Source organism: Cnephaeus nilssonii (genome assembly GCF_951640355.1).
Source record: "Cnephaeus nilssonii genome assembly, chromosome: 4".
In the NCBI taxonomy this organism is placed as follows: domain Eukaryota; kingdom Metazoa; phylum Chordata; class Mammalia; order Chiroptera; family Vespertilionidae; genus Cnephaeus; species Cnephaeus nilssonii.
The window spans coordinates 45042520-45070036 of NC_137075.1; the positions used below are offsets into that span (position 1 = coordinate 45042520).

Genomic DNA, 27517 nt, shown 5'->3' on the forward strand with positions numbered 1-27517 from the left:
AGACAGGGAGAAAAACTGCAAATCATACATTGGAACAGGGATTTCTATGTAGAATAAAGAACTCATACAACTTAACAATAAAAAAACAAATACTCCAATTAAAGTGGGCAAAAGATTTGAATAGGCATTTCTCTAATGAAGATTGAACCGTGCTCAGCATGGCCAGTGGTGAACCTGAGGAGGGGCAGTGAAGGATTAAAGAAAATAGACAAGAGAATATAGCTGGGACCAACTTGGATGAAGAGACAGTGACACAGCCTGCAAGCCGAGTTTTATTTTATAGTCAGATCCCACAAGGCAAAGCAAGGGCATGGTCACAGTGTTCTCGTGAATTTTGAATCTGCTTAATTACATACACCTGAGAACTCTATCAAGCTTTGTTTTGGCAGAACTTGCTGCATCTCCCGCAGTCTACATCACTCAGCCACCTGGGACCACAGGTTCGGACCATAAGGTCAAGCTTTGCCCTCCAAGCTGGGACCTACACGTGGCTTTGCTATGAGAGGACCATGCCCTCTTATTAGTCCGAGGCTTGAACCTGTCCAAACGCTGTAGCCGCTCTCCACAAAGATATATAAAAGACCAATAATATGTGAAAAGATCTGCTGCCTGCTGCATTGAGCCCATAACCCTGGCAAATGCCCTGATCAGGAACTGAACCGACAACTCTTGGGTGCATGGGACAATGCCCAACCAACTGACCCACACCAGTCAGGGCTGAAAAGATTCTTAACATCATTAGTCATTGGAGAAATGCATAGGAGATACTACTTCATACCCATGAGGATTATTATAATGAAAAACCCAGACAACAATATGGCAAAGATGTGGAGAAACTGGAACCCTCACTCAGTGCTGACCGGAGTGTAAAACGTTGCAGCTGCTTTGGAAAACAAAGGTGTCTTGAGCAGCCTCAAGACTGTGCCCCTGGAAGCCTGGCCGCCAGGGTCTGGTGCTTCAGAGCCATCTTCAACGCCTGCAGGATGGTGCCCTGGCTGTTCTGCACATTGTAAGCACTGAGTTGCAGCAGGCGGTCAAAGTCTTCCTCCTCGTAGGTCATGTTGAACAGGGAGTAGGGTGAGGTGGCCCCAGTGAGATCCACCTGGCCGGCCGGTAGCTCTGTAGGGCTGCACTGGACACCTGCTCGGGGGTAGGAGGGAGTTAGGAGCAGCACTCAGAGGCCTCCACAACTGGGCTCGGGGGTGGGCTGTTCCCCACTGGAGGGGCTCCTTGCTTCTCTCCCAGCCCTCTATGTCTTTGCCCAGAAATATAAATGTGGGTAGTAGGATTCTCTTTTGAGATATGAAGAGTTTGCTGCTCCTCACATTTTATTTCCTTGTAGCATTCACGTCTTCCACTATTCGGGTAACTGAATATCCCACCTGAATATTCAGGTAACCTTATATATCTATATCACCTTCAGGGGTAAGCTGGAAACAGCCAGAACAACAAAGTCAAGTAGGTTAGTGAATGGATTCTTAATAATGATAAAACCAAAGGATTTTTGCTTTGGAAGAACCAGTATTTGCTGAGAGAAGAGAATTCCAAGATGTGTGCTGAGCATATTATGAGTAAAGCTGGCCGAAACCGGTTTGGCTCAATGGATAGAGCCTCGGCCTGCGGACTCAAGGGTCCCAGGTTCGATTCCGGTCAAGGCCATGTACTTTGGTTGTGGGCACATCCCCGGTGGGGATGACCAGCTGGGGGAAGGCGAGGATGGAAAGGAATGTGATAAGGGTTTGGATTTCAGGGGTTGCAGACAGGCCTCGCTCACTGAGAAAGAGGCCCAGCTCACTAGAGACCGAGTGAAACCCCAGGGGGGCTTAGGGGCCTCTGAGAGAGGGGGACCGGGACCTCTCTCTCCTGGCTGTCTAGCCTGGGGAACTCTTATGAACTCCTCCAACAACTCGGTGCCTGGTGGAGCAGCAGTGGAGCAGGCTGCAGACGGTGACAATGCAGGTGGCCTCCGGCTGTGGGGATTCTTGGAACTCCACCCCACAAAGCAGGAGAGCTGGGGGGCCCAGGTGTAGCTAGGGGAACTTGCTAGGCAAGGGGGGTGGCACAAGAGCATGGGGTCATGACAAAGAGGACAGCAGCACAGTGACTTTGCAAACAGAGGGCACCTGCAGGGATGTGGGCATCTGCAACAGACACCAGGGCACTGCCATGTCCAACACGGGGGGTGAGGGGACTAGCCTTGAGACTCTCCTCCCTCTCTGCTGGCCACAGGGGCACTGGGGAGGGCCCAAGGCTGCCAGGCTGTTATGGAGGGAGGGGCTGCCTCACCTGGGGCTGAGTGGTCCTTGAAAGAGGCATTGACCAATGGGAAGTGCAGCAGGACAGGGGCCTCGGGGCAGGTGGGGTCCGAGAAGAGATGGCACTCCTTGGGCTGGCGCTGGTCCTGTGGGCTGGGCTCCACGCGGGGGAACGGCAGCCCCAGGCCTCGGCAGTACACCTCAGTCTGCTGCAGCGTCTGGTTGGGGAGAGGGCCCCAGAGAGAACCAGCTACTTCCTGGTCATCCAGGTCTGCGCCCTAGAAATGCTAGGATGGCTCCCGCCCAGACTGCCTGCCCAGTGTCCAGACAACTGGTTCCTGTTCATGGCCCCGTGACGCTCAGAGGGAGGCAAAGGATGCCATTGGTCTGCAATGCTGTTTGGTTAAAATCTTTAGTTGGGGTACCCCGCACCTCCGGCCCGATTTCGGATTGCTCTTGCTGGGCTATTCAAGTCCCAGAGCCTAGAGGGCCTCAGGAGGGGACCCACTTCTGTATCACGGCCCCCATCCCCACTTCCCCAGAGTCCCAGGGAGGCTCTGGTGGGATGGATATGGACGGGCCAGGGTCTCCTCCCTGCTCTGACCGGCCGTTCCTTTTGGGGCAGGCCTGGCATGCTTCCTCCCTGTCCACCTGTCCACCTGTCCCGGGAGCCCAGCGCTCCAGCTCCTCCACAGCCCTTTCCAGCCAAGGACCTGGCAGGAGCATTGGTCCGAGCCTCTCACCCCTCCCTCCCTTTGGGGACTCAGGTGGTCTGGGCCAGTGACCCAAGGGCCCTGCTGCTCGCCCCAGGAGCTCAGTCTGGCCGAGCAACCAGAAGCACCTCAAAAGGCGAGGACAGGGAGTAGTCGAAGGAGAGTATGAGGTCCAGCCTGCGGCCTGGCCGGAACATAGAGGGAGCGCTGGTGTTGAGGAAGTAGCCGGCATCCACCAGGCAGAGCTGGGGCTCCTGCGGGGTCAGCTGGCCAGGGGTGGCGTCTAGCTGGCTGTCTGAGGGGGGAGGAGAGACAGTCAGGGGCAGCCACCCTGCCACGGGTCACCCACTCACAATCCCCTCCTTCCCATTGCATTTGCTCCCACGTCCCCTTCTGACCTCTGGTGTCACTCCCTGAATGCACATGACACCTGCCCTTCCCATTGCCTTCTCCAGGCCACACCCCAGGATTGGGTGCTATGACCCCCACGGCCGCTGCCAGTCCCAGCCACAGTCCAACTCCACCTTGGAGTCTAACCTTGTTGCCCAAGGACACACGGCAGCGCCCTCACCTGCCCAGGTAGAGAACTCTTCCTGGCTGCGGTAGTCCTGGTGCAGCTGCAGGCCCTGGAGGAAGTTGGAGCTGTGCTGGCAGAGCGGCCTGCCTGTCAGGACGCCCTGAAATGCCTGGGCCAGTGCTGTTCCGGGCTGCAGCCACGAGGCCTCCAGCCATGAGGAGGTCCTCACGGAGGCAGGGGGCTCCTCTGGGCCCAGGGAAACAGACGTTGGTCCTGGCGATGCCTGGTCCTGCCTCCCCTGAGAGCCCCCTACCCCTGGCATCTGAAGGGGAAGCGACCGCGTTCCAGGCTCCCCTTGCTGCCTCCTTTTCCTACCCAGGTTCCTGATCCTGTCCTCGATGTGCTGCTTCCAGGCATCACCAGAGCTGGTGAGGTCATACCAGACATCCAGCAAATTCAGGGAGAAAATGTTGCTCCAGATACCTGAAGACCAAACCCCATGAAAGGTCAGCCCCCGGCCTCAGCGCCCGGCCCCCCATGGCCTGGAAGCCAGCGGTCCCCACCCCTGGGTGCAGGTGGAAAATGAGAGGAGGGGCAGGCTGCCTCTGCAATGCCTCCTCCCCGCAGCCCAGTGCGGCCCTCTCAGGGGCTCTGCCAGACCTGAGCACAGGCGTCACATCCAGTCAAGGAGGCCTGGCACGGGCCTGGCCAGGGCCTTCAGGGTCACCTCACCTTCCAGGAAGCAGATCCGGGACTCAGGGAGCCTCCTCATCAGCTGCCCCATAAAGAACTCGGAGCCGAAGAGCTCAGACGGGACAAAGGCTCCATACTTCAGGAATCCGACCTCGTAGGGGGAGAACTCGACCCACTCTAAGGGGCAGGAGGGAGCATGGGAATGAGGGAAGAATGGGCAGGGGGAGCCCCAGCTCTGATAGGAGTCAAAGGTTCTGCCCCCAGCAGGCCTCAGCCTCCTCCCTGCCTGGCTGACTCCTGAGCTGACCACTACCCCACCCAGCCCCTTGACCACCCCCTCACCACCATCACCACCAGAACCACCACCCTTCCTGAAGGCTGGGCCATCTATGCAGGAGTTTCCTCTTTGAATTCTCTGGGGACCCACAGGGTCCAGAGCAGCTGTGGGTGTGCGCACGTGTGTGCATGTCGGAGGGTGGAGTGGGCGGGACTGAGGACTGTACCCTTGAAGTCGGAAGTCTCCAGGTTGTTCTCTTTGACATTGAGGCTCAAGTAGAGGGGCAGAGGGTTCTGGCCCTGCATCAGCGCAGCTCTCTGTCCTGACAGCTTCTGATCCATCACCTGGGGGAGGAGGGGCACAGGGCCTGAGTGAGGTTAGGAGCACCCTAGAGGGGGCGACTCCATCGGGACAGGGTGGATGGGGACAGGCTGCGGGTAGGAGGCAGCTCCCCGTTAGGATTCAGGTGGCATGGGTCGCTTACGCATTCAGTTCCCACTCCTGCCCCGATGTTCTGAGCACAGGGTCACCCTGTGGGCTATGCAGGCTGTGCTCTGTGCCTCCCCAGAGAGTGCCCCTCATAAGGGACTGCAGCGTCAACAGTCACCCCGCCCCGCATCCTGTGGTTCAGGGTGGAGGGCGTGTCGACTCTGACGCACAGCCACGAAGGTGCACATACACCTAGGCACACGTATGGTCTAGAAAGGACACTGGAATCCCCGCGTAGGTTGGAAGTTGAACTGGCAGGAAGATGAGGAGGGACACGGAGGGAGGGTTGGAGATGGCCTGAGTCAGGGCAGTGGCGGTGAGGTTGGAATGGTTTCGAGGTAGAGTCACCACCACTTGGCCTGGTTGGATGTGAGGCATGAGAGGCAGGTAGGGGCCTGCTGGTCACAGCTGCAGGAGCAGGGTGAAGTCCCTGCAAGGTCTTTTCACATGTGGAAGGTCACCCAGATTTTACAGTCCACCTTATTCAATCCACCATTGAAGTGTGGGAGTGGTTAGAGCAGTGGTTCCCAACATGGGACACTTGGATTTTTTTTTTTTAATATATTTTATTGATTTTTTACAGAGAGGAAGAGAGAGGGATAGAGAGTTAGAAACATCGATCAGCTGCCTCTTGCACATCCCCTACTGGGGATGTGCCCGCAACCAAGGTACATGCCCTTGACCGGAATCGAACCTGGGACCCTTGAGTCCGCAGGCCGACGCTCTGAGCCAAACCGGTTTCGGCGGCACTTGGATTTTTAAGAGGGGCAATTCGAGAATGAGTTATTCACAGTGAATTTTTGGCATTTCTTATGGTTCTAGGGGCCTCATCTACAGTATATAAGTGTATATTGTCACATATTTATGCATTTCAGTTCTCTATTATATGTTTTGAAACTTTATTTGCTATTTTTCATATCCCTTCATATTATTATTATTTTTTAACAATTTCTTAGTGATTTCTTCCTCAGTACTTCAACTGTCCTTTCGTTATTCTGTTTTTTCTCTTTCATGGATGCCATCTTCTTTGGAAGCTTGTTTAGACCAAGTTAATTGCCTTTTAGGCTTCCTCCACGTGAATGGGAGTTCAATTTTTGAATAATAAGAATTATATGTCACAGGGGGGTCATCAGGATTTTAGAGATGCTTAGGGGCATGGCTAAAAAAAAAAAAAAAGGTTGGGAACCACTGGGTTAGAGGAACAATGAGAGGGAACTCTGGGTGCAGACTAGAGTAGATGGAGAGCAAATAAGAAATACTCTCTTGGGGTCGCCAAGAAAAAGGTCTTACTGACTGTCATTGACTTTTGCCCAAAGAGACAGTGAGAGCTCATCTGCAAGGAAACTCAGACCCTAATACCTATTCTCTAAGTAACTGTAAGTGTGAGGAAAGGAACTAAGCTGGGAAACTGGTCCCATAAGGATGTTTCTTCCTATAAGTAGGAATTGTATATTGAATATGTAAGCTATCTGTGTTAGCAGCTGTGCCCATTTAAAAGTCAGTTAAAATATGCTATAGCAATTTTACCTCAGTTACTAAATAAATAAACAATAAGTGAAAAATTAAAAAAAAAAAAAAGAGTGCCCCTTTAGTGTACACTGTAAGGTCTCCCAGGGGACAGCTGCCCTTTTAGGTTCACCTTAATGCCGTTCCGGGTTTAGCCCCTCCCAAACGTTTTCCTAGAGTCTCTGCCTGCCCCTCACCATCCCCTAGTTTATTCTTGCCTTCGGTTTCTAATTTTCTCTTCAGTAACACTCCAGGCTCCGTGTTTGATGGCAAGGCCTGTGTCTAGCCTTCTGGGGAGTTCTAGGGGCACAGAAAGTTCTCGTTCTATCCCTGACCAGAGATGCAAACAGGGTTCATCTTGAGCATCAGCAAGGTTAATGCCGGTGGCTGCCTGGGGCCCCACCTTGGGGGGAATCCTGCTGCCACAGGCCCTGGGCTGTTCCTGATGGAGCAGTGCACATACCATGACGTGCTGCCCCTCTCTGAGGCTCTGAGCTGGAGGGCACCTCCCTCAGCAGCGAGGCCTAGATAGTTCCCAACCTGCCATATCAGCCCTCATCCTCAGGCTTACTTAGAGAGTTTGGCACATTTACAGATTACTGGGTCTATTCTGAGAAACCACTTAGGAATTTGCCTTTTAAAAATCTCCCCCAGGTGATTCTGAGGATCAGCCACGTAGATGTGTGTCCCAGGACGCTTGCCCAGCCCATCCAGCAAGGAGACCCCTCCCACCGGTGAACTTCCTCTTCCCATCAGCCCTCAGTCATTGGATGAGAGCACCCAGGTGTCAGCCACAGTCTCTCCCCCACTTCCTCGGTGACACCCAATATGACTTGAGTTTTAGGGAATCCACAGGAAAAACCCCCCATATGGCTTAAGCTGCGGACACTGATGATCCATCTTATCTGCAAATCAGTCCTGCAGGTGTGAATGTGTGTGTGCTGAGAAAGGAGGGGGCCTGATTAATACCTGCATTTTCCATTCTCAAAGTCTTTTTAGTTAGGAATCCTGTTGGCCTGGTTATGCCACGTAGGATGAGGGGAGATGTGTCCTTTTACTCAGATGCACAATTTCTGCTCTGAGGAAAGGTTTGGAAAGGGATCAGCACACCCCTCCATCGACTGAAACAGGATTCCTTTTCCTGGAATAGCTCACCAGTAAGTCAGGGCAGGCCTCTGGGCCTCTAGCCTCCTAGTTCCCAATGAGGACCCCTAACCCAGCAGAATGCCACTCTGATGCTGGAGGGCCACCTGAAGTAAGGGCGCGGGGTGCAGTGTTGGTGACAGGGTGGGGCGAATGAGTGTGTGAAACCTTTCGTCCAAAGTTAAAGAAAATCATGTAAGACAGTAACTCAGGAAAAGATAAAAATGAGTTTCTCCTTGAATGGCGAGCAGCTTCTAAGCCGTTCAGTGCTTGCCAGTAAAAGGCTAAAGACAGAAGTTTCAAAGGAGAGTTTGAGAAGCACTGGTTATAACTAGTGAATTTTACAAGGGATTTTTTGCAAAAACTGAAGCAATATTATAGAAGTATGTGAACTAATATAGTTGTTCTGAGTAAAATTCAAGGTATAATATTTCTCTGACAATACTTAATATTAATGAAATTGTAATTTGATGTGAAGGGAATTACATTTTCTAGTATTTTAAAATTACTTTTGGTATTGCAGATTAGTATAGTACAGATACTTATTTTTATCTAAAGACAAAGTTTAAAATCAACACTAAATTTGTCTGAATAAAGAATTTTTTTTTAATCCTCATCCGAGGATATTTTTCCCAGTGATTTTTTTTTAGAGAGAATGGAAGAGAGAGGGAAAGACAGAGAGAAACATCAATGTGAGATAAACACACCCATTAGTTGCCTCCTGTATGTGCTCCAACCAGGGCCCAGGCCAGGGAGGAGCCTGCAACCAAGGTACATGCCCTTGACAGGAATCAAACCCGGGACCCTTGGGTCCGCAGGCCAACACTGTCCACTCAGCCAAACCAGCTAGGGCTGAATAAAGAATTATTTTTAAAAGCACACAATGAATGTCAGCTTTAAGAAATAAAGCATGATCTGGCTGGTGTGGCTCAGTGGTTGAGTATCGACCTATAAACTAGAAGGTTACAGTTTGATTCCTGGACAGGGCACATGCCGGGGTTGTGGGCTCGATCTCTAGTGTGGGGCATGCAGGAGGCAGCCAATCAATGACTCTCTGTCATCATTGATGTTTCTATCTCTCTCTCCTCCTTTTCCCTTCCTCTCTGAAATCAATAAAAATATTTTTTTAAGAAAGGGATAAAGCATGATAACTAAGAAAAAAGAAATAATATTTGAAAAACTTTCCTATTGGGACATTTTTAAAGCCAAATGGGTGCCCATTTTAAGGAATACATTATTGTTCAATAATACCACAAGAATTTTTATTCTTGTGAACAGAAAAAACTAATTAAGTTTTTTCTTTTTAAAAAATTACTATAATGAACCTTGTACATAAAACTGTGCACTGAGCATGGCCAGTGTGGTTCAGTGGTTGAGCATCAACCTATGAACTAGGAGGTCATCGTTCAATTCCCAGTCAGGGCACATGCCCGGGTTGCTGTGGGCTTGGTACCCAGTGGGGGGCATGCAGGAGGCAGCCAATTGATGATTCTCTCTCAGCATTGATGTTTCCATCTCTCTCTCCCTTTTCCTTCCTCTCTGAAATCAATAAAATATATATATATATATATATATATATATATATATATATATATATATACTAGAGGCCCGATGCACGAAGATTCATGCAAGAATGGGCCTTCCTTTCCCTGGCTGCTGGCACCGCTTTCACTCTGGCTGGAACTGCCTTTCCACCTTTCCATGCTGCCCAGAGGCCCGGAGCGGCTGGGGTGGTGTGGAACCCCTGCATCGTTGCCATGGCGACAACGCAAGTGTCCCGCCCCGCCCCTGGCTGCTCGGCGCCTGTGTATGCAAATTAACCTGCCATCTTTGTTGGTTAATTGCATACTTACTCCTGATTGACTGGTGGGCATCCCGAAGGTATGGTCAATTAGCATGTTACTCTTTTATTAGTGTAGCTTAATAAAACAAGAACTGTGCATTGAGTCATTACTGGAGGATCAAATGGTAATTAAATTAGTCTTCTTTATGGCCTACGGTCAAACTGCATTTTCTAGTGCCTTGTAAAATGAAGTTAACAAGCTTCTCCCACTCTATAGTAACTAATTGGTGCCACTAGGCAGAAAAGTCCGTTAATAAAACAAACACCCTCAAAACTGAACATGAATTTAAACAGTAGATGAAAGAATACAAGGATATATTAATAAAACAAAAATATTTCAAGTAATTATGTTGGTTTTATAAATTCAATGCCATTTCAATGAAAATCCCATTTATCATGAAATTTGACTAGCTGATTCTATTATGTATACAGAAGAGCAGAGGGCCAAAAGTAGCCAACATCATTCTGAGAAGAACCAAGGTGGCAGATACAGATAATTTGCCCTGTCAGATACCAAGATGTATTACAAAGGCAGAGTAACTAAGCCAGTGTGATATTGACACAGGATAGAAAATCAGTCTCATCAGAACGGAACAGAGAGCTCAGGAAGAGCCCTGTGAATATATGAAAGCTGACACATGACAGAAGCAGCAAGGCCAATCAGTGGAGGGGAAAAACAATAAATGATATTGGAAAAGTTTGCTATCTATATGAGGAAAAAACACCTGGATTCCTATTCACGTCATACCTGAAGGTAAACTCTGGGCAGATTCAAGTCCTAATTGTAAAAGACAAATCTTTAAAACTTTTATAAGAATATATAGGACAATATTTTATAACTTCAAGATAGGGAAAGATTTCTTAAGAAGACCCAAAAAGCACAAACCATGAAGAAAAAGAATAATACATTGGGTTATATTAAAATTATGCATAAAAATCTATTAAATTTGGTAAAGGATTAATATCCAGGATATATAAAGAATTCCTACAAAATAATATAAAAAGATGAACTAAATAGAAAAATATAAAAGAATTTGAGTAGGTAATCCACAGAAAAGGAAGTCCCAATGAAAATACACTTGAAAATATGATCAATCTCACTAAAAACCAAGAAAATGAAAAACTACAATAAAATTTCATTTCATACCCATAAAATAAAAATTTTAAAACCTGAAGAGCATGTAGGGAAAAGAACTTATGATACACTGGTGGTGGTGGTGGGGTATGAATTAATACAACCCTTTGGGGGAACAATAGCTAGAAAAGTTGAAGGTGCATGTACCCAGTGGCCTAACAATTGCACTACTGGGTGTACAACTTCAAGGCACAGAGAATCTCTAACACATGTGCGCAGGGAGACTTGTACAAAGCCATTTGTGTAAATAATATATTTATCTTAAGGATGTACATTTTTAATAAAAGTATACCTAGTAAAGGTATGTATAATAGAGTACATAATAACAGCATATACAATACATGTTATATATTATGTAATATAGTAAAATATGTATATAGATTGCAGATACGTGCTCATAAACCTAAATTCAGAATAGTGATTACCGCTGAGAGCAGGAGGGAAATGGGACTGGGGGGGAGGGCCACTAGGAGCTTTAACTCTTTCAGTTACATTTCATTTCTTAGGCTGGTTGATGAGATCATGAATATTAATTACATTATTCTTTATGCTTTATGCATTTTATTAGGTCTGAAGATTATCATAATAAATATTTAACAACATTAAGATTTTTAAAAAAGTAAATGTATATATTTTTTGTTGTGTGTGTGTGTGTTTTTTTTTTTTTTAAGAGAGAAGAATGGAGAGGGAGAAAGAGAGAGAGAAAGAGAAACATTGATGGCTGTCTCCCACAGGTACCTGACGGGGGTGGGAGGTTGGGGGGGTGGGTGAAGCCTGCAACCTGGGCCTGTGCCCTGACAGGGAATTGAACCTGTGACCTCTCAGTGCATGGGACAATGCTCAACCAACTGAGCCATACCAGCCAGGGCTAAAACAAATATTTTTAATAAATAAAAAATAAGAATGGCTGGTAATCTCCAAGTAGCACTGTGCTTCTCAGCAAGAATAAAAATTTTTTTTAATCAAAGCAAATTCATTTTTAGTTAGTTTACATGATAATTATTCTTGGTCAAACTCCTGACACTCAAAGATAAGACAAGTAAGAATCTTTCCTTTGCTAGTATATTTGATAGTTTACTTTTTTTAAAATATATTTTATTGGTTTTTTACAGAGAGGAAGGGAGAGAGATAGAAAGTTAGAAACATCGATGAGAGAGAAACATCGATCAGCTGCCTCCTGCACACCCCCTATTGGGGATGTGCCCGCAACCAAGGCACATGCCCTTGACTGGAATCAAACCTGGGACCCTTCAGTCCGCAGGCCGATGCTCTATCCACGGAGCCAAACCGGTTAGGGCTGATAGTTTACTTTTGTTATGCATGTTAAATATACTTTTTGTGTTTTAGTTGTTTCAAATGCTTTAAAAAAAACTTTGCTCAGATAATTATATGTGGTAAAACAATAGTGCAAAAAAATCACTGACTTTAATAATTGTATCGTTTAATGTAAGATTCAGTAGTTAACTTACTAAGCTTTCCTTAAAGAAGCAATATATAAAAAATTTATATGCTCAGGTTGGTCTTGATGGTGTTAGGAAAATAGAAAAGAAATTTACAAGCTAACACTGAATGCTTACTCTATGCCAAGTACCACTGATTGCTCACAACAACCCTGTTAGGTAAGTACCATTCTCATTCCTGTTGTACAGGTGAGAAAATTGAGGCACAGAGAGGGTAAGTACCTTGCCTAAGGACATGTAGCTAGTGAGACGCATAAGGGCTAGAACGCAGGAATCTGGCACCAGAATCTTGCTTTGAATACTACCATGACAATGAAGAGAAAGAATGTATTTCATATTGTAATATAAATAAAATAAAAGCTGTTTGAACAATCTCACTGACTCTTAAACGCATGCAAAAGCTTTGTCTGCTGAACCGCCTTTAGCATGGTCTGGTCCCTAGTCCTTGGGAGGCCCAGAAATTTCAGTTTCATGGCAGTTTCATTGAAGAATAGCCTGACTCATAAAGGCAGCATCCCAAAGCTGGGCAGACACTGAAACACAGTGGTTTCCACATTCTTTAACCAAGGGTCCAGGACGCTGACCCTGCAGACATGCGCATGCGCGTCAGCTAGCTGCGGGGTTGCCACAGCCTTGCCCATTGCACTCACGCTCCACCCCGCATGCACAGGTGCCCTACCTGGTTGTGCAGCATGGACTCCAGCACCAGAGCCCACAGGTCCACAAAGGTTGTGGGGCGCCCCTCCTCCGTTCGCCGCTCCAGCTCCTGGCGGTAGCTTGCCAGCTGCTCCGAGGAGAAGGCTTCCAGCTTGCTCTGGGCCAGGTGTTCCCGGGCATATCGGATGGGCCCCTCGAGGTCCTTCTGCGACCACTCAGGGTCCCCATATAGTTGGGCCATTGTCCTGGGAGAACAAAGGGACGGTACAATAGGATGATGAGGCCCAGCACCGGTTGCTGCAACTCCTTCTTCCAACCCTGGAGATTTCTCCCAACATTTTGTTCCTGCCACCAAAGCTCCGCCTTTCTGGGAAATGCTTCAGGGCTTTCCCTCCTCCTAGATCAGGGCCGTTTGATATAAATATAATTTGAGCCACGTATGTAATTAAAGATTCCTGGTAACTACACTTTAAAAAAGATCAGTAAAAATTAATTTTAATATATTTAATTTAAATGATCATTTTCAATATGTAATTAATATAAAAAATTAAGATAAATTTACATTTTTCCAAACGTAGCCTTCAAAATTCATACAACTCAATTTGGACTACGCACATTTCAAGTGGCCAATAACCCTACAGCTGCTGTAACATACAGCACAGCTCTAGACCCTATCTCCATCTTCAGAGGTCTGTCCCAAAGCCCTGTGAGGCTGCTTGTCAAAGGCTGTCACCTAAACTCTTTGAGGTGAATATCCTCTTTCACTTCTTTAAGTCCCATTTCAATAAGATTCAAACGAATGCATCTCTAACAGTGAAAAGTTTCATTTCATTATAGGCAGGCTGGTGTGTAGGGAAACAATTTTGTCTTTAGGTAAAATAGCACCTCTTGACCTCAATTTCCTCATCTATACTATAGGAACAAGAGAAACCGCCCTAGAGAGTGTTTTGAATATTAAATGAGGGAATAACAATTAAAGAAAAAAGAGCTATCAATTTGGAGTTCCGGGAACGCGTCAGAGACATGTTAAGTGCTTCACTTGGGCTGACCCACTCTAACCCTATGGAGGATGTGCTATTATTACCCCTATTTTGGAGATGAGTCAATGAGAATCAGAGGAAATAAGCTGGTTGAGATGACCCAGCCAGTAAGTGGTGTTGTGGAGACTCAAACCCAGCTCCTTCTGAATCAGTTGCCTTAGACCTCTTCAGAAGCATGGCGAGGAAATCCTGTAATGCCTCCCTCATGGCAGGACTTCTGTAATTTCTGTTTCCTCCCTTCTGAGACAGCCACTTGGCACCCATCAGACCACACTGCTCACAACTACTTGGTTTCCCCATATAGCGGGTCCCTCTGGTGTCCACTCCCCTCCCCTCTGGGGCCTGTCATCTCTGATTCTCCAGTCCCCAGGGCCCTCACCATGTAGCTCCCGAGATGCCGCTGAAGTACGTCACACAGTCCAGGAGTCCCAGCTTTTTCAGAGCCAACAGGTGGCCATAGAGAGAGGTCATGGCCCGGGCACCTCCTCCTGTGGCCATGATCCCCACGATGGGGACCTGGACCACACAAAGACACAGGCTGGCTTAACAAGGACAGGGATAGAGCTGCCTCCTGCCTCCAGAGAAGGGACCTGATCAGGACGGGGTCAGGGCCTGGTGCAGTCAGAGTTAGAGCTATCACCCAGCCCCTCCCCAGGAAGTGACTGCTCTCAGCCCTGGACACAGCTCCAAAGGGAGTGCGGATCCCAGACCTCACCCATGCTCCATATCTCCTCCCACATGCTCACTCCCCAGTCCCTGCTGACTGGAGTGTCTGGAGAGGGCATAGGAATCAGGTTCTCCCTTAAGGCCAGTCCAAGGTATCTGCACCCCCACCCCTATGTATCCCCCAAACCTCATCTTCCTGTAGGTCTCTGTCCAACTGCAAGGCCTTCTTCAGGGCCTTGGCCACCACCTGCTTCCTTCTGCTCAGGAAAGCTTTCTCCTCCACACATAGGTCGAAGCTCAAGCGCACGGCCAGCTCCTTAGGGCTGGGGCAGCAGAGGGTCCAAGGGTCAGGGGGCACCTGCAGAGCTCAGCCACTGGTTGGCCAAGCCCACAATAGCTGCCAAATAACACCCTGCTCCAAACTCCAAGGACCAGTATTTCCACAGCACTCCCCTGCCCCGTGACCACCCCTTACTGTCCCCGACAGATATAAATGTCCCTTACCAGCCCTCAGCCTTGAGCTGTAGTCTCATTCCTGGGGCCTGAAATCAAAGCAAGAGACTTTGCTCAGAATGTCCAAGACCCTGCAGGGAATGTGAGTATCCACTAGGGGCCTTGGGCTCCCCCATCTTTATTCTCACTGGCACTTCCCATCCAGTTGAGGCCACTTACATTTGTAGCAGGAACATCAATGATCATCTCCTTCCCCATAGTCAAGGACTTCAGAGGCATAGCGAGGTGCCCTGCTGAGATGTCTGAGTTCCAGTCTTGGCTTTTGCAGCTCTGGAGGGAAATATTCATTCACTCATTCATTCACTCAACAAACCCTTACTGAGTAGCTAAACAGTGATCCAGACAGACACAGTCCTTCCCTGGTAATATAAAAATAATTACAATATTTATATTTATTAAAATTATCTATATATATATATATATATAAAAAAGCCTAAATGACCATTATGACCGTACAACCAGAATGACCAGAACGACTGGTCGACCAGTCGCTATGACGCGCACTGATCACCGGGGGACAGATACTCAATGCAGGAGCTGCCCCCTGGTGGTCCGTGCGCTCCCACAGCCAACCTCCCGCAGCCCCTTCCCTCCCCCCGCCCCCCCCCCCCGGCCGGCCGGCCCCCTGATAGGCCTTGATCGCTGGCCAGGCCGAGGGACCCCACTGGTGCATGAATTCATGCACCAGGCCTCTAGTAATAATTATAATTATAAAAATAATAGCTAATATCACCCTAGCCAGTGTGGCCCAATTGGTTGGAGCGTTGTCCCATGCACCAAAGAATTGTGGGTTCAATTCTTGGTCAGAGCACATACCCAGGTTGCGGGAAGCAACTGATCAATGTTTCTCTCACATTGATGTTTCTCTCTCTCCCTCTCCCTTCCTTTCTCTCTAAAATTAATAAAAAAAAAAACACATAAAAATAATAAGAGCTAATATTTATTTATGTAATAATAGCTAACATTTAGTTATTGTTTGTGAGAACCATGCCAGAGTCCCCAGATAGTCAAGGCTAATCAGAGTGTGGAGGCCTTGTTGATAGTATGCTGGGATGTCCAAGGCCACTCTGAACACGCTGCAAGACCACAGCGATCTCACGGTACGCTGTGCCCTTCTATAACCCAAATGATTGATGACATGGTGGCTAGAGGCCTCCTTTGTCTAAATGGTATAATGCATGATGCTGACAGCTAGAGGCAGCTGCTCAGATGGAGCTGAGAGTTGGTACTGCTACTATGTAAGGCTAAGAGCTCACAGAGAGCTCAGATATCGCTACCATGTTAACCAAGCCAGTGTGCTGGGCAGGGGAGACAGGAGAAGCTGCTGAGGTAGAGAGTGCAGGTGCTGCTACTATGTGTGAGGCAGTGAGTCTGGGGGGCAGCATGCGGCTGTTCAGATAACAGCTGTGGGTACAGAGATTAATGCTACTGTGTGGGAAAGATATGTGTTCACCAGCCGGCGTGCTAGTGTGGCTGCCTGTATGGACTTTGCTGTGAGGACTGTTCTTGTCTGATGGCTATGTGGCCACTGGCTTCTGCCATAAAGACTCATTCTTATACACCCACAACTTCTCATGGCTTCTCTGTCTAAGACCTGGCGTCCTAAGAGGTCCAGCCCCAGGGAGAGGGGCTCAGACCCAACACCTGTAACTAGTGAGCAGAGGATAAAGGAGGAACTTGGACTAAGTTCCCAACAGTTAGTGTAGCGAGCAGGGTTCAAGAAGGAACCTAGCCTGGCGTAGTTGGGAAGAATTTAGAGAAATACACGGATTCAGAGCAACTCAGAGCAGCAGTGCTCGTGCAGAGCTCTTGCTGCCTCTGACGTTGTTCTAACTGGATCGTGTATGAATTATAAAGAATTTACAAAGAAACAGGTAAGGACCTAATATTCCTGTGTTGTAAAGGAAACAAGCAGTGTGATAAGATAACCATTAGTGGGATGTATGAGGTCTATTTAAGGTGGGAGAGCCCCTCTGAAGGGGTACCATTTGAGCTGAGATCTAAATGAGGAGGAGGAGGAGGATAAAAAGGAGGAGGAGGAGGAGGATAAAAAGGAGGAGGAGGAAGCAGCCTTGGAAGGAGACAAAGGGGGACAGGGGAAGCACTGGCATGTCTGAAAAGCAGGAAGGGACAAGCTATGGCTGGGGCATCATGAATGAGGGGAACGTGGATCAAACGAGGCAGCAGAGGTGGGCAGGGGCCAGGCTGTGCAGGGCCTGTGGGCACAGACATAAGATTTTTTTCTGAGAGCATCACTGGAGGAGCCATTAAAGGGCTCACACAGACATAGTGTAACAGCCCCTCCCCACACCCAGTCCAGGCCCTGGCGACCCTCCTGTCTGCCAAGGGCAGGTGCCTAACTGGGGGAGGCTGACACAGCCGCAGGGACTGGCCTTGGCGGGGGAAGGCCGGGGAGGGGCCTGCAGCAGCTGGAGCTAGCCCAGGGCCCAGTTGGTGAAAAATCTCCAGAGTCGAGACCCAAAGACCCACCCTCAGGCGCCCGCTCAGCTCTGCCTCTTGAGCCGCCATGTAGTGAAAGCGGAAGGCAGAGGCTGTGCCCAGGGCCGAGGTCTGCGTGTCTTCATAGGACCCCTTCAGCACCAGCTCCAGCTCCAGGTTGTCCTGACCTAGGGAGAGAGGGAGAAGGGTGACATGAGGGGAAGGACCCAGATCACCGGCAGTACTGCCTGGACATGATGAAGGCCCTGTGGCTAGACCCTGGCAAACAGGATGCTGGAAAGGGCCCTCCCCAGGCTGCTGGGCCCCATCCCCCATGCAACTCCCACCTCCTGTGACATGCCCTCCTCCAGGTCAGGGGACCCTCCTGCCCAGGGGAGACCTGGTGCCCTTCTGCTCTGTGGGCAAGAAGAGGCAAGCTCTGCCCTGCCGCTCACCCCCTTCCCTGTATGGGTTTCCCAGCCACCCCATCTACCCCCCACATTCCGAGCAGAGGTCAGACCTGGTTCTGAGCGGGTCTCACCTGAGACCTCGGCCGTGTTCCCCGTGCTCTCCAGGCGGATATCCAGGCATGACAGCTCTCGAGCCTGGGGCAGACCACATCATGGGCAGGGTTGCGGTCCCTCAATCTCACCCTCTGAGCCCCACCGTCCCAAATCCACCACACACAGAACAAGAAGTGGGGTCCAGACTGGGACTGGACCAGAAAACCCTCCCCCCACCTCTGATGCGCTGAAACTGCTAAGCCAGACGTCCTGGGACAGCCAGGGGAGCCCCATCTCTACCCACCCCCAAGCTCTCCTAGGTTTTCCAAACTTCTGGAATCTCTGCAGGCCCCCCAGCTGCCAGGCACAGTTTTGTGTTGTTGTTTTCAATCTCTGCGTTTCTCTACAGCAGGCGTCCTCAAACTACGGCCCGCGGGCCACATGCGGGTGTTTTTGCCGTTTTGTTTTTTTACTTCAAAATAAGATATGTGCAGTGTGCATAGGAATTAGTTCATAGTTTTTTTTAAACTATAGTCTGGCCCTCCAACGGTCTGAGGGACAGTGAACTGGCCCTCTGTTTAAAAAGTTTGAGGACCCCTGCTCTACAGCTTCAACCTGGAGGATGCATTCATTCTACTACAGCTGCTCCCTAAGAATATTATACAAACCACCGGTCTACAGGGCAATGAAATGGACCAGATAAATCCTTGACATTTTAGCAACTAGAGTACCTCCCGACTGCCCTCCACTTAACTGACTTGCCAAACAAGCCTGCTGCGTTCTCTCTGTAATGCATGCCAGCTGACAGCTGCAGCCCACTCCTGCAGAACTGCCGAGTTCATCAGCACCGCCCCCCTACCCCGGGTCTCCATCACCTCAGATAAGGGCAGCTGCCATGGGGTGACTATTCTGATGTGTGCAGGCATCCCTCGAAGATATTGTGGGCTCCCTTCCAGACCAGCGCGATAAAATGAGAGTCACAACAGAGTGAGTCGGAATCCTTTTGCGGGTGGAAGGCCTTGCCTTCAATGTGTAAACAAATGCAACATCTGCGAAGAGCAATAAAGCGAGCCCCATATAGCGGGGTATGCCTGCATCCGCAAAAGTAACGCTAGTCCGTCCAACAGGCAGTTGCAGGACCCTGAGGTGGTGCCTCCTTCAATTTGGGGCTCTAGGTGCCTTATCCACCTCCTGCTGGGCCTGGCCCTGCTCCCGGTCATCTTGCTTGCGAAGGACTGCACTTGGAGTAGAAAGTTTCGAATGCATCTCTCGCCACCATGTGCCCTTTCTTCTCCATGGCAGCTTTGTGAGCTTGCTGTGTTTAGGATTGCTGACCAGGACTCTCCACTGTCTCAAGGAAGAGCTGACTGACCCACCACCCCCCCGACCCTATCCCAAAGCTCCCAGATTGGAAGTGCACCCCCCCTGGACACTCCCTCTGAGCCTCAGTTACCTCCATATCCTATCCTATCTAATAAAGACAGAATATGCAAATTGACCATAACTCCGCAACAAAGATGGCAGCACCCACAGCCAATAAGGAGGGAATATGCAAATTGACATGACAAGGCTAGAGGCAGAAGATGGCTCCAGGAAAGAGCGAAGGTGGTGCTGGCAGCCAGGGGAAGGAAGGCCTATTCTTGCACGAATCTTCATGCATCGGGCCTCTATTTAAGTAATAACCTGAGCGGGGCCTGGCCCACATGGCTTTCTGGCCAGGGCTTCCTCTTCTGGGCCTGAGAACTATGAGTTCATTACAGGTGACCAAACACATCAGGACAGACTAACAATTCCCCCATCACCCCCTCAGCCATACAGCCTTGAGCAGAACCTTCTCACAGCAGAGCCTCAGCCTCCCTCTCTCCATGTTCCCTTCAGCCCCTCTCAGTCCCCTGCCCCCCGACCACATTCCCAGGTGACCACCTAGCTGGGAGGTCAGGGGTGGTCTGCTGCAAAGCTCTGTCCTTGCTTTGTCCCATCTGGCCCACCCCCACCTCGGCTCCCCTCATAAGCCTGGGAAGGCAATGGTTACCACAAGGACGTTGTTGGTGATGAGATTTTCTGGGCGGTCTGACCTGGAAAATCAAACAGTCCACAGTCTGGCCTTGCAAAAGCTAAAGCTCCCTACACTAACCTGCCCCCTCCCAGCCCAGGCTCCACCCCGTGGGGACTCCTGGATGATGGTGAGGGTTCTCTAAGCCCTGGGTACTATTCAGGGTGCGGGGAGATGCTTCTGAAGAGTGAAAGGTGAAGAGAGAGAGTAGAGCAGAGAAAACCTTCCTCTCCTCATTTCTCTAAAAGGAACCCCTAGCCCAGCCGGTGTGGCTCAGTGCTTGAGCGTCAACCTATGAACCAGGAGGTCACGGTTTGATTCCCTGTCAGGGCACATGCCCAGGTTGCAGGCTTGTTCCCCAGTGTGGAGTGTGCAGGAGGCAGCTGATGAATGATTATTTCTCATCATGGATGTTTCTATCTCTTTCTCCCTCTCCCTTCCTCTCTGAAATAAATAAAAATAAAATCAATAAAAAATATATTTTTTAAAAAGGATCCCACCCCCAGTCTGGCAGGTTTGGGGAGATGAGGGACAGGGAATCTGGGCTGGACAGACCATTGGGAAGATCTGGGTCAATGACATTTCCCTAAATAAAGCCTGGGTCCTTAGACACTCCCTGGGCTGTGCGAGACTACTCACGTTTTTTTCTTTCTTTTTTTAAATTTTTAAATTTAAATTATTTAAAGTATTACATATGTCTCCATTTCACCCCACTGACCTCTCCCCAGACATTCCCACCCCCCAGCACATGCCCTTACCCCTCTACTGCCTGTGTCCATGGATTATGCTTATATGCATGCTTACAAATCCTTTGGTTGATCTGTTACCCTACCCTTACCCGCCTCGGCCTTTCCTCTGAGTACTCACGTTTTTTCCATCAGAAACTCCACATCCAGTTCCTCCTGTCCCTGGAATCAAAGATGAGCAAGTCATCCACATTTATATAAGTCTTCAGAGTTGACAGAGTTCTTCTACATTCATTATTTCATCACCTCAAGTCTCTAAGGGAGGCACAGTATTACAATTCTTCCCATTTTACAGATGAGGACATTGAGGCTTAGGGAAAGATGGATGGGCTATCTGCCCAAGTTACCACAGCTGGTAAGTCTGCGGAGAACAGGTCTCTGGCAAGGCTGAGGGGGAAGATGAGGAGCACAAGCCAAAAGAGGCTTGATGCCCAGGGCCCATTTCATCTTCCTCTTGAGTGGGGTCCAACCCCAGAACTCTGGCCTCCTCCACCCCCGCCTTCACCTGCTGGAGAAAGAACACAGAGACCTTCATCCAGCAGGCCTTGGGCACACGGGAGGTTAGAGGCAGTAAGCAGGAGTGACGAAGCCACAAATGCCCGAAGGGTTAGTTATACAAAGTTGTTTTTTGAGGACATTAGGAAGTTCTCCACCAAAACCTCCTCCCACAGACAGTGAAATTTCTCCATTGAATGACTTAGTCTATAACTATCAAGTTGAGCCTTGCCTTTCCTATTAAAATGTAAATATCTCCGGGAGGGGTTTGCCTCTTTAGGAATCAGTTCAACCCAGCAGCATCCCAACAGATGGGAGGAACTGTGCAACTTCCTTAGCCTGGATCCATGGGGACGCCCCACGCACCTGAGGGCGCAGGGAGAAGGTCTTCCGGAGCAGCTTGCCAGGGACGACTTCTGAGATGTCGTAGAGAAACGTGCAGCAGGCATCGTCCTCTGTGACTGAGTCCTCATCATAGACACTCAGCTCCAGAACATTCTAGGACCAGAGAACAACTTGGTACTTATTTACTCATGGCTACAGCCTACATCAGAGCCAGCAAAGATTATTCCTCCATGCTTTGTACTTCAAAATAAAAATAACAGCAAAACTCACAAGTAGTAAAAGAAAACCCAGAAAAGTTCCCAATTTACCCTGCTAATTTTTATTTTTATAAAAAATAAAATTCTTTCAAAGAATCTCTCCTCCCCCATCACACCCCTGCTTTGCTGGTTCCCTAGGGCACTGCATGTACCAGGCGGTGTACTAGGAGTGCATTATGTTTAACCTCACAGCAACCCGAGTCAGGAGGGGATTCTTACTGTCTCCATTCCATGGATGGCCAGCGAGAGGACCAGCCACTTGCTGGAGGTCAGGCCCCGGGCCCTGGGCTCACACACTGTCTCCTATAAGCACATCCAGGCTGGGGCCCAGAGACACCCTCTCCCCAGTTCCTCTAAGCCCTGGAGGAAAGTGTGCTCTAATCCCAGAGCCCTCCCTGCGCGAGGTATAGCCTGTCCTCAGGTGGGTGGCATGACCTTTACCTTAACCTGACTCTGGATTAGGAAGCTGAAGGTCTCATTCCAGACAGGATGGCTGGAGTTGGTGACTGTTTTGGTCTTAAACTTTATTCCAGGTACAGTTGGCAGCTGTAGGACCACATAGGGGTCTGCCTCGCTCACTGCCAATGTCAAGAGAATCATCGTGAGAGAGAATTCCTCACACCCCTCTCCGGGGGCCTTGCCAGATTCCCACCAAGACCCCGGAGGCCACAGTGGACAACCCACCCCAGGCCAGTCCCAAGGCACGTGTTGGGCCCTTCCCTTGGGACCCAGTCACCCCTATAGCCCCGAAGCCCAGGAGACAGTTACTCACACACGTCAGCCCAGCCCAGGCCCCGAGCCTCCAGGACCCTCACGGTGAGTCGCCAGCAGGCGGAGGCCTCCCCCTGCAGAGAAACGGCAGACGCATGAGTTCTTTCTGCTCGTTCCTGAGCCCACCAGTCTGGGCCAGGCTTCTCTTGAGAGGCTTGGTGGCACTGCCAGGTGCTCTGGGGCCAGACGGCCTTTGCCCACCTCTGTCCTGGGCCAGTGGTTCTGGGCTGCAGCAGCCATGGAACCGAGGAGGGGGGGTGGGATGTGAGGGACTCTCTCCCCGTCAGAGACAGGACTGCACAGTGTGGTGGAGACAGCAGGGAGCTGAGGACTAAGGAATGGCCACCACACCGGACATGTCAGTTCGGGATCACCCCATCCCAGAGTTCCCAGAGAGGGCAGCCCTTTGGTAAAGCGTGTGACCCCACTGCCCAGCCTGCCTTCTGGACAGGAAGTGGACGCATGACCCCAGGGAGGCTGCGCCTTGGGGAGCCACAGGTATTCACCTTCTCTTGGGTGGAAATTAGGAAGCTCCAAGAGCATCAGGCGTTACTGTGAGCAGTGGGGGAAGGGTCATTGTGTGTGACGATGCTGGCGAGATCAGTCGGCCCAGAGACAGCCCCGTGAGGAGGAAGAAGAAACGAAGTGGGCAGAAGCTGGGGGGGCGGGGGGGGGCACGGACAGACAGAGAAGTGGAGCAGAAGAAGGTGGCAGGGAAAGCAGAGGACAGGTAGGGTGTGGCTAAGTCCTTCTGGGCACAGGCCCACCTGCCCCACGGCCGTGCTTGTGAGCGGAAGGCTTTTCTCCCCCCGGGAGCCGGCCTCTGCTCCGCGCAGGTGCTCCTCGCTAGGGGCTGGCTCGGTGTCCACGGAACGTGACTCTCCACTCCCCGCAGAGAGCCTTACAGGACAACGGACCACAGCAAAGCCAGCTGGGACGCATGCCCCACCCCCCACCCCTCTCCCCTGGGTCCCGGCGTCGCCCCCCTCCCGTGGCTCCGTGCCGAGTGGTCGTCTCTCTGGCGGAGCACATGTAATCCTCCCAGCAAAGCAGGCTTGTCTCCCCTCCCTGATCATTAGGACGGGTCATTGCTAAGGGATTAGCTCCAGTGACACCAGCAACATGTCACCTCTGCAACTCTTAAGCCAGAGGTTGACGTTGGCAGGGATTTCATGCGTTTTTAGACACCTGGCTGGCTCCCTTTCCCCCCTGCACCCAGATCCCGTCACTGCACGCCACAGAGAAGGTGCTGGCTGGGGTCCCGGGCCCTGCAGGGTGCTGTGCTGCAATGCCCGCTTCAAAGCAGAGGGGAGGGCAGGGCAGCCCACCCTCTGAGTCTCTTGGGGCTACTAAGAAGTGCCCCCCGATGCTCACTTTTCCTCCAGTCACGTTGCCCAATTTGAGCATTGTTGCTCACGCTCAAACCTCAGGGTCACGGAGAGCCTCTCGACCTCAGAAAGCCCCCATCCCCTGGCAGGACTTTTTTTCCTAACGAAGCGAAACCCCATTTCTCTTCACCTCTCAGACGTCGCTAACATGGAACACCCGGAGGATGGGCTCTGGTAACAATTCCGACTGGTCAGACAGGGGCAGTGGAGTGGCGTGGACGAGGGCAGCCTCCCAGCCAGGCTGTCTGGGTCTAAACCCTGGCCCTCCACTTGTTTGCGGTGTGACTCTGGGCAAGTCACTACACATCTCGGTGCCTTCTTTTCCTCATACGTACGTAGTGGGACTAACCATAGTTTCAACCTCACACCGTGTTCTGAGGCTAAAGGTATTAATGCTGATAAAATGTCTAGCAAAAAGCCAGCAGTTTCTATATAATTGCTCTTATGTGCTTGTCATGTTTCTAGGTGCTGTACTAACATATTACATAGATGAACTTGCTTTATCCTCCCAACAACCTTGTAAGATAGTAGCCTCGTTGCCTCTCATTTCACAGACGAGAGAACTGAGGCTCAGGAAGGATCACTCGCCCTCAGCCCCAGAGCTAGTCGGTGACATCGTTAGGATTCAAACCCAGGTCTGCAAGGCCAGAGCTCACGACCCTGTGCTCGTCTGCCTTCCCAGGACTGTGCTTCTCTGTCAAACCATGCACACTGCCCCCACTGCCCTGTGGGTATCTAGAATTTCATAGGTTTGTTTTAGCCAAATAGGATATTGAAGGAACATGTTAACTCATAGGATTCTTTTTCCCCTGGGGCCTTGGGGCTCCATCCTCCCCATTGAAAGATGGTCTCACCTGGACTACTGTTCACTGATGACTGACCCTGGACCCTTGTGGAGGAGTTCTCCAGCAGGGACCCCCTACCCAGCGTCCTGGAGGATCCTGGGAGTGCCTCCCTGCAAAAAGTTCCAGCCACTGTCTCCCCCCGGTGCAGGGACCCTGGGACCTACTCCATCCTCCTCTCTGTGCAGAGGATCATGGGGGATGTGGCCCAAGGGAGTCCCCAACCAAGGTCCAGAGTATCCGCGACCACGGGGTCTTCAGCAGGAAGAGAGATGAGCCCGCCACCTTTTCCCTGCTGGCACCGAGCGATGCATGCTGGGGCAGTGAGGAGGTTGGAGAGGAGTGGAAGCTACAGCACAGCCTCGGGCCCTGCGCCTCCTGAGTCAGGCTGAGCAGAGCAGGCACGTCCCAAAGCAAGTCCCAGGTGCCCCGCCTGTCCTGGCAGCCAAGCTCCTGCCGCCAGAGCAGGCTCCAGCCTTCCGTCCAGCAGGGGAGCCTGGGTGAAGACGCTGCTGAGGCTCACCCTGAAGGCTGGGTGTCAAGGGCCTGATGTTAGGGACTCAGCCAGTTCCAGGAACATCAGCAGGAGGCAAGGTGTTTTCCAGGTTTGAGGGCAAACTCAGCATCCCAGGGTCACTAAACCGTGGGCTTTAATTTTGCCCCTGGGCTGGGCTTAGAGCTGTGCAGAGGATCATGGGGGAGGTGGCCCATGTGCAGAGGGTGGGAGCAGAAGGATGCCCAGCTTTCTCCGGGGAGATGAGGGTGAAAGGGACACTTCAGAAACCTCTGTGGCTGGGTTCTGGGGCTCAGACTCCAGCTAGAGGAGCCGATGGAGCCAGGGCTTTCTAGCAACTTCACCACCCTGCTCCCGCAGCTTTGAGTTTCTCCCAGACCTCATCCGGGCATTTGCACCGATATCCGCCCTGCAGAGGGTCCTCCAGACCTCAGGCTGACACAGCTGGGGCAGCAGGTGAGTGGTCCCTCTCTGCCCTCCCCAGGATTCCTTGGTGTCTGAACCCAACTCAGGCCTGGATCTCAGGGCCAAGGCTCCAAGAGCCCAGGAAAGTTTGCAAATAAGGTGTATGCCTCTGCTTAGTGTACTTGGTACACTTTGCCCCTTCATGGCCACCCCCTGGGGCTCCAGGGGAGACCTGAGCAGCCAGTCTCTCTGGCCTTGTCCCTGCAGAGAATGAGAAATCTGGGCTGAGGGGAAGCACATGGCAGGGCTGGGTGAGCAGTTTGTAAGCTTCCCTGGCCTGGTTCCAGCCTCATCACTCTTGGGCAGAGTAAATAATTGACAGTGGATGGGGATTTGGGCCGGCAGAGTTTTGGAGACGCACAGGGTGGTTCCTAGGTTCCAGGAAGTCCACTGTCTACAGTGGCGGGCTGTGGGCCTGGCAGGATCTGTGTTGCTTAGAGGGGAGGAGGGGAAGGGTTACCTGATGAGGATGGCCAGGTGGCTCCCTAGGTGTCAGTCTCTCCATGCCAATCCTTTCAGCTCTGCTCCGGGCCCAGCTCCTGCCAAGATGCCAGCTCCCTGGCTGGCTGGCAGCAATTCTTCCAATGGGATGGGACTGACTGTGCATCTGCCAGCCCCTGCGGAGCCTGGTCCTATAAACAGGTTGGGGCTCCACCCTCAGGTCACTCCCTCAGCCCAGAGCCTTCTCTTCTCCCCAAGAGGCTGGGTCAACCAGCATCTCCAGAAACCTCTGGCAGGGCTCCAGGGCCGGCAGGTGGAGCAGCACTTCCAGATGTGGGGTGTCAGCGCTGCAGATGCAGCAAGGCAGGGAGATGAGTCCCAGAACAGTGGCAGGAACCTGCTCCACTGAGGCAGCGGGCCTAGGGTGGGAGGGGGTGAGCTGAGGAAACCCTACAGCCCAGCCCAGCCTGAGCCAGGCCAGCTCTGAGGGAGGAGGGCTGTGCCTCTGGGGGCAGACAAGAGGCCAGGAGCCTGGGTGTGTGATAAGGGCAGTCGTGGTGGAGGCCCTGAGCAGCCTTTGAGAGCTGCCAGGGGCTCTGGACTCTGGTTCTAGACCACTCACCCTCCGCTTTACCCTCACTCCTTCCATTTGGCTGGGCCCAGGAGTTTAGAGGATTTTCATTAGACTCAAATGGCAAACTTTGTAGTAAAGGTGAAAGAGACCAGTCAAGGAAACTCGTAAATGGTATTATGCGGCGGGGCGGGGGGGGGGGGGGGGGGGCGGGGGGAAGAACGTGGTAAAATCATGTGTTTAAACTATTTAATGTGCACAAGAACACTACATATTCTCCTGAAATGACATAAATTCAGTAATTTTACTGTCAATTCACTATGCAATTGAGCAATAATGATTTGTTTTTCCAAGGCAACTGAAACTGAATTAATGTTAAATTATTGCAAATGGATATAAAATGTTTTATTACAGAATCAGCCAAAAAAAAAAAAAAAAAGAAAAAGAAAAAGAAAAGAAAATAGTGGTCTATGAACAAATGAAAAAATAATTTGCATGAACCAGATATAAAATCTAATGAAAAAGAGGAAAATGTAGAAACCTACAAACAACTTATTCCAAAGTGGGTTATCGATGAAGCAATGCACAAAGTCCCCGGCTGATGAGAGGCAGAGAGGCTGCAGAATAAGAAGAGCAGATGTTTAGTAAACAGAAGTGTGTCCTGCCCTACAGAAGAGCTCATTTCTGAGCTCTACACTAGACAATTTTCCCATTATGAGCATGGCCCCTATCTCAAGGGAGTCAAGGGAGGGGCAGAAGTTTCTCCTGAGCCCACCGCTA

The 27517-nt window shown here is 50.6% G+C and overlaps 1 protein-coding gene across 1 annotated transcript; it reads right to left on the minus strand.

Annotated features, from left to right (window-relative positions):
* Nucleotides 1-913: 913 nt before the first annotated feature.
* Nucleotides 914-26230, minus strand: PLA2G4D (phospholipase A2 group IVD; the record flags this gene model as incomplete). The annotated part of the gene is made up of 20 exons (XM_079768982.1): nucleotides 914-1140; nucleotides 2287-2473; nucleotides 3097-3263; nucleotides 3540-3731; nucleotides 3861-3968; nucleotides 4218-4355; nucleotides 4682-4799; nucleotides 12711-12933; nucleotides 14108-14244; nucleotides 14582-14717; nucleotides 14899-14936; nucleotides 15067-15177; nucleotides 17398-17534; nucleotides 17888-17951; nucleotides 19882-19924; nucleotides 20770-20810; nucleotides 21510-21641; nucleotides 22187-22323; nucleotides 22518-22590; nucleotides 26186-26230. 20 exons carry the CDS (start codon nucleotides 26228-26230, stop codon nucleotides 914-916), a joined length of 2454 nt encoding a protein of 817 aa, XP_079625108.1.
* Between the last annotated feature and the right edge of the window lie 1287 nt (nucleotides 26231-27517).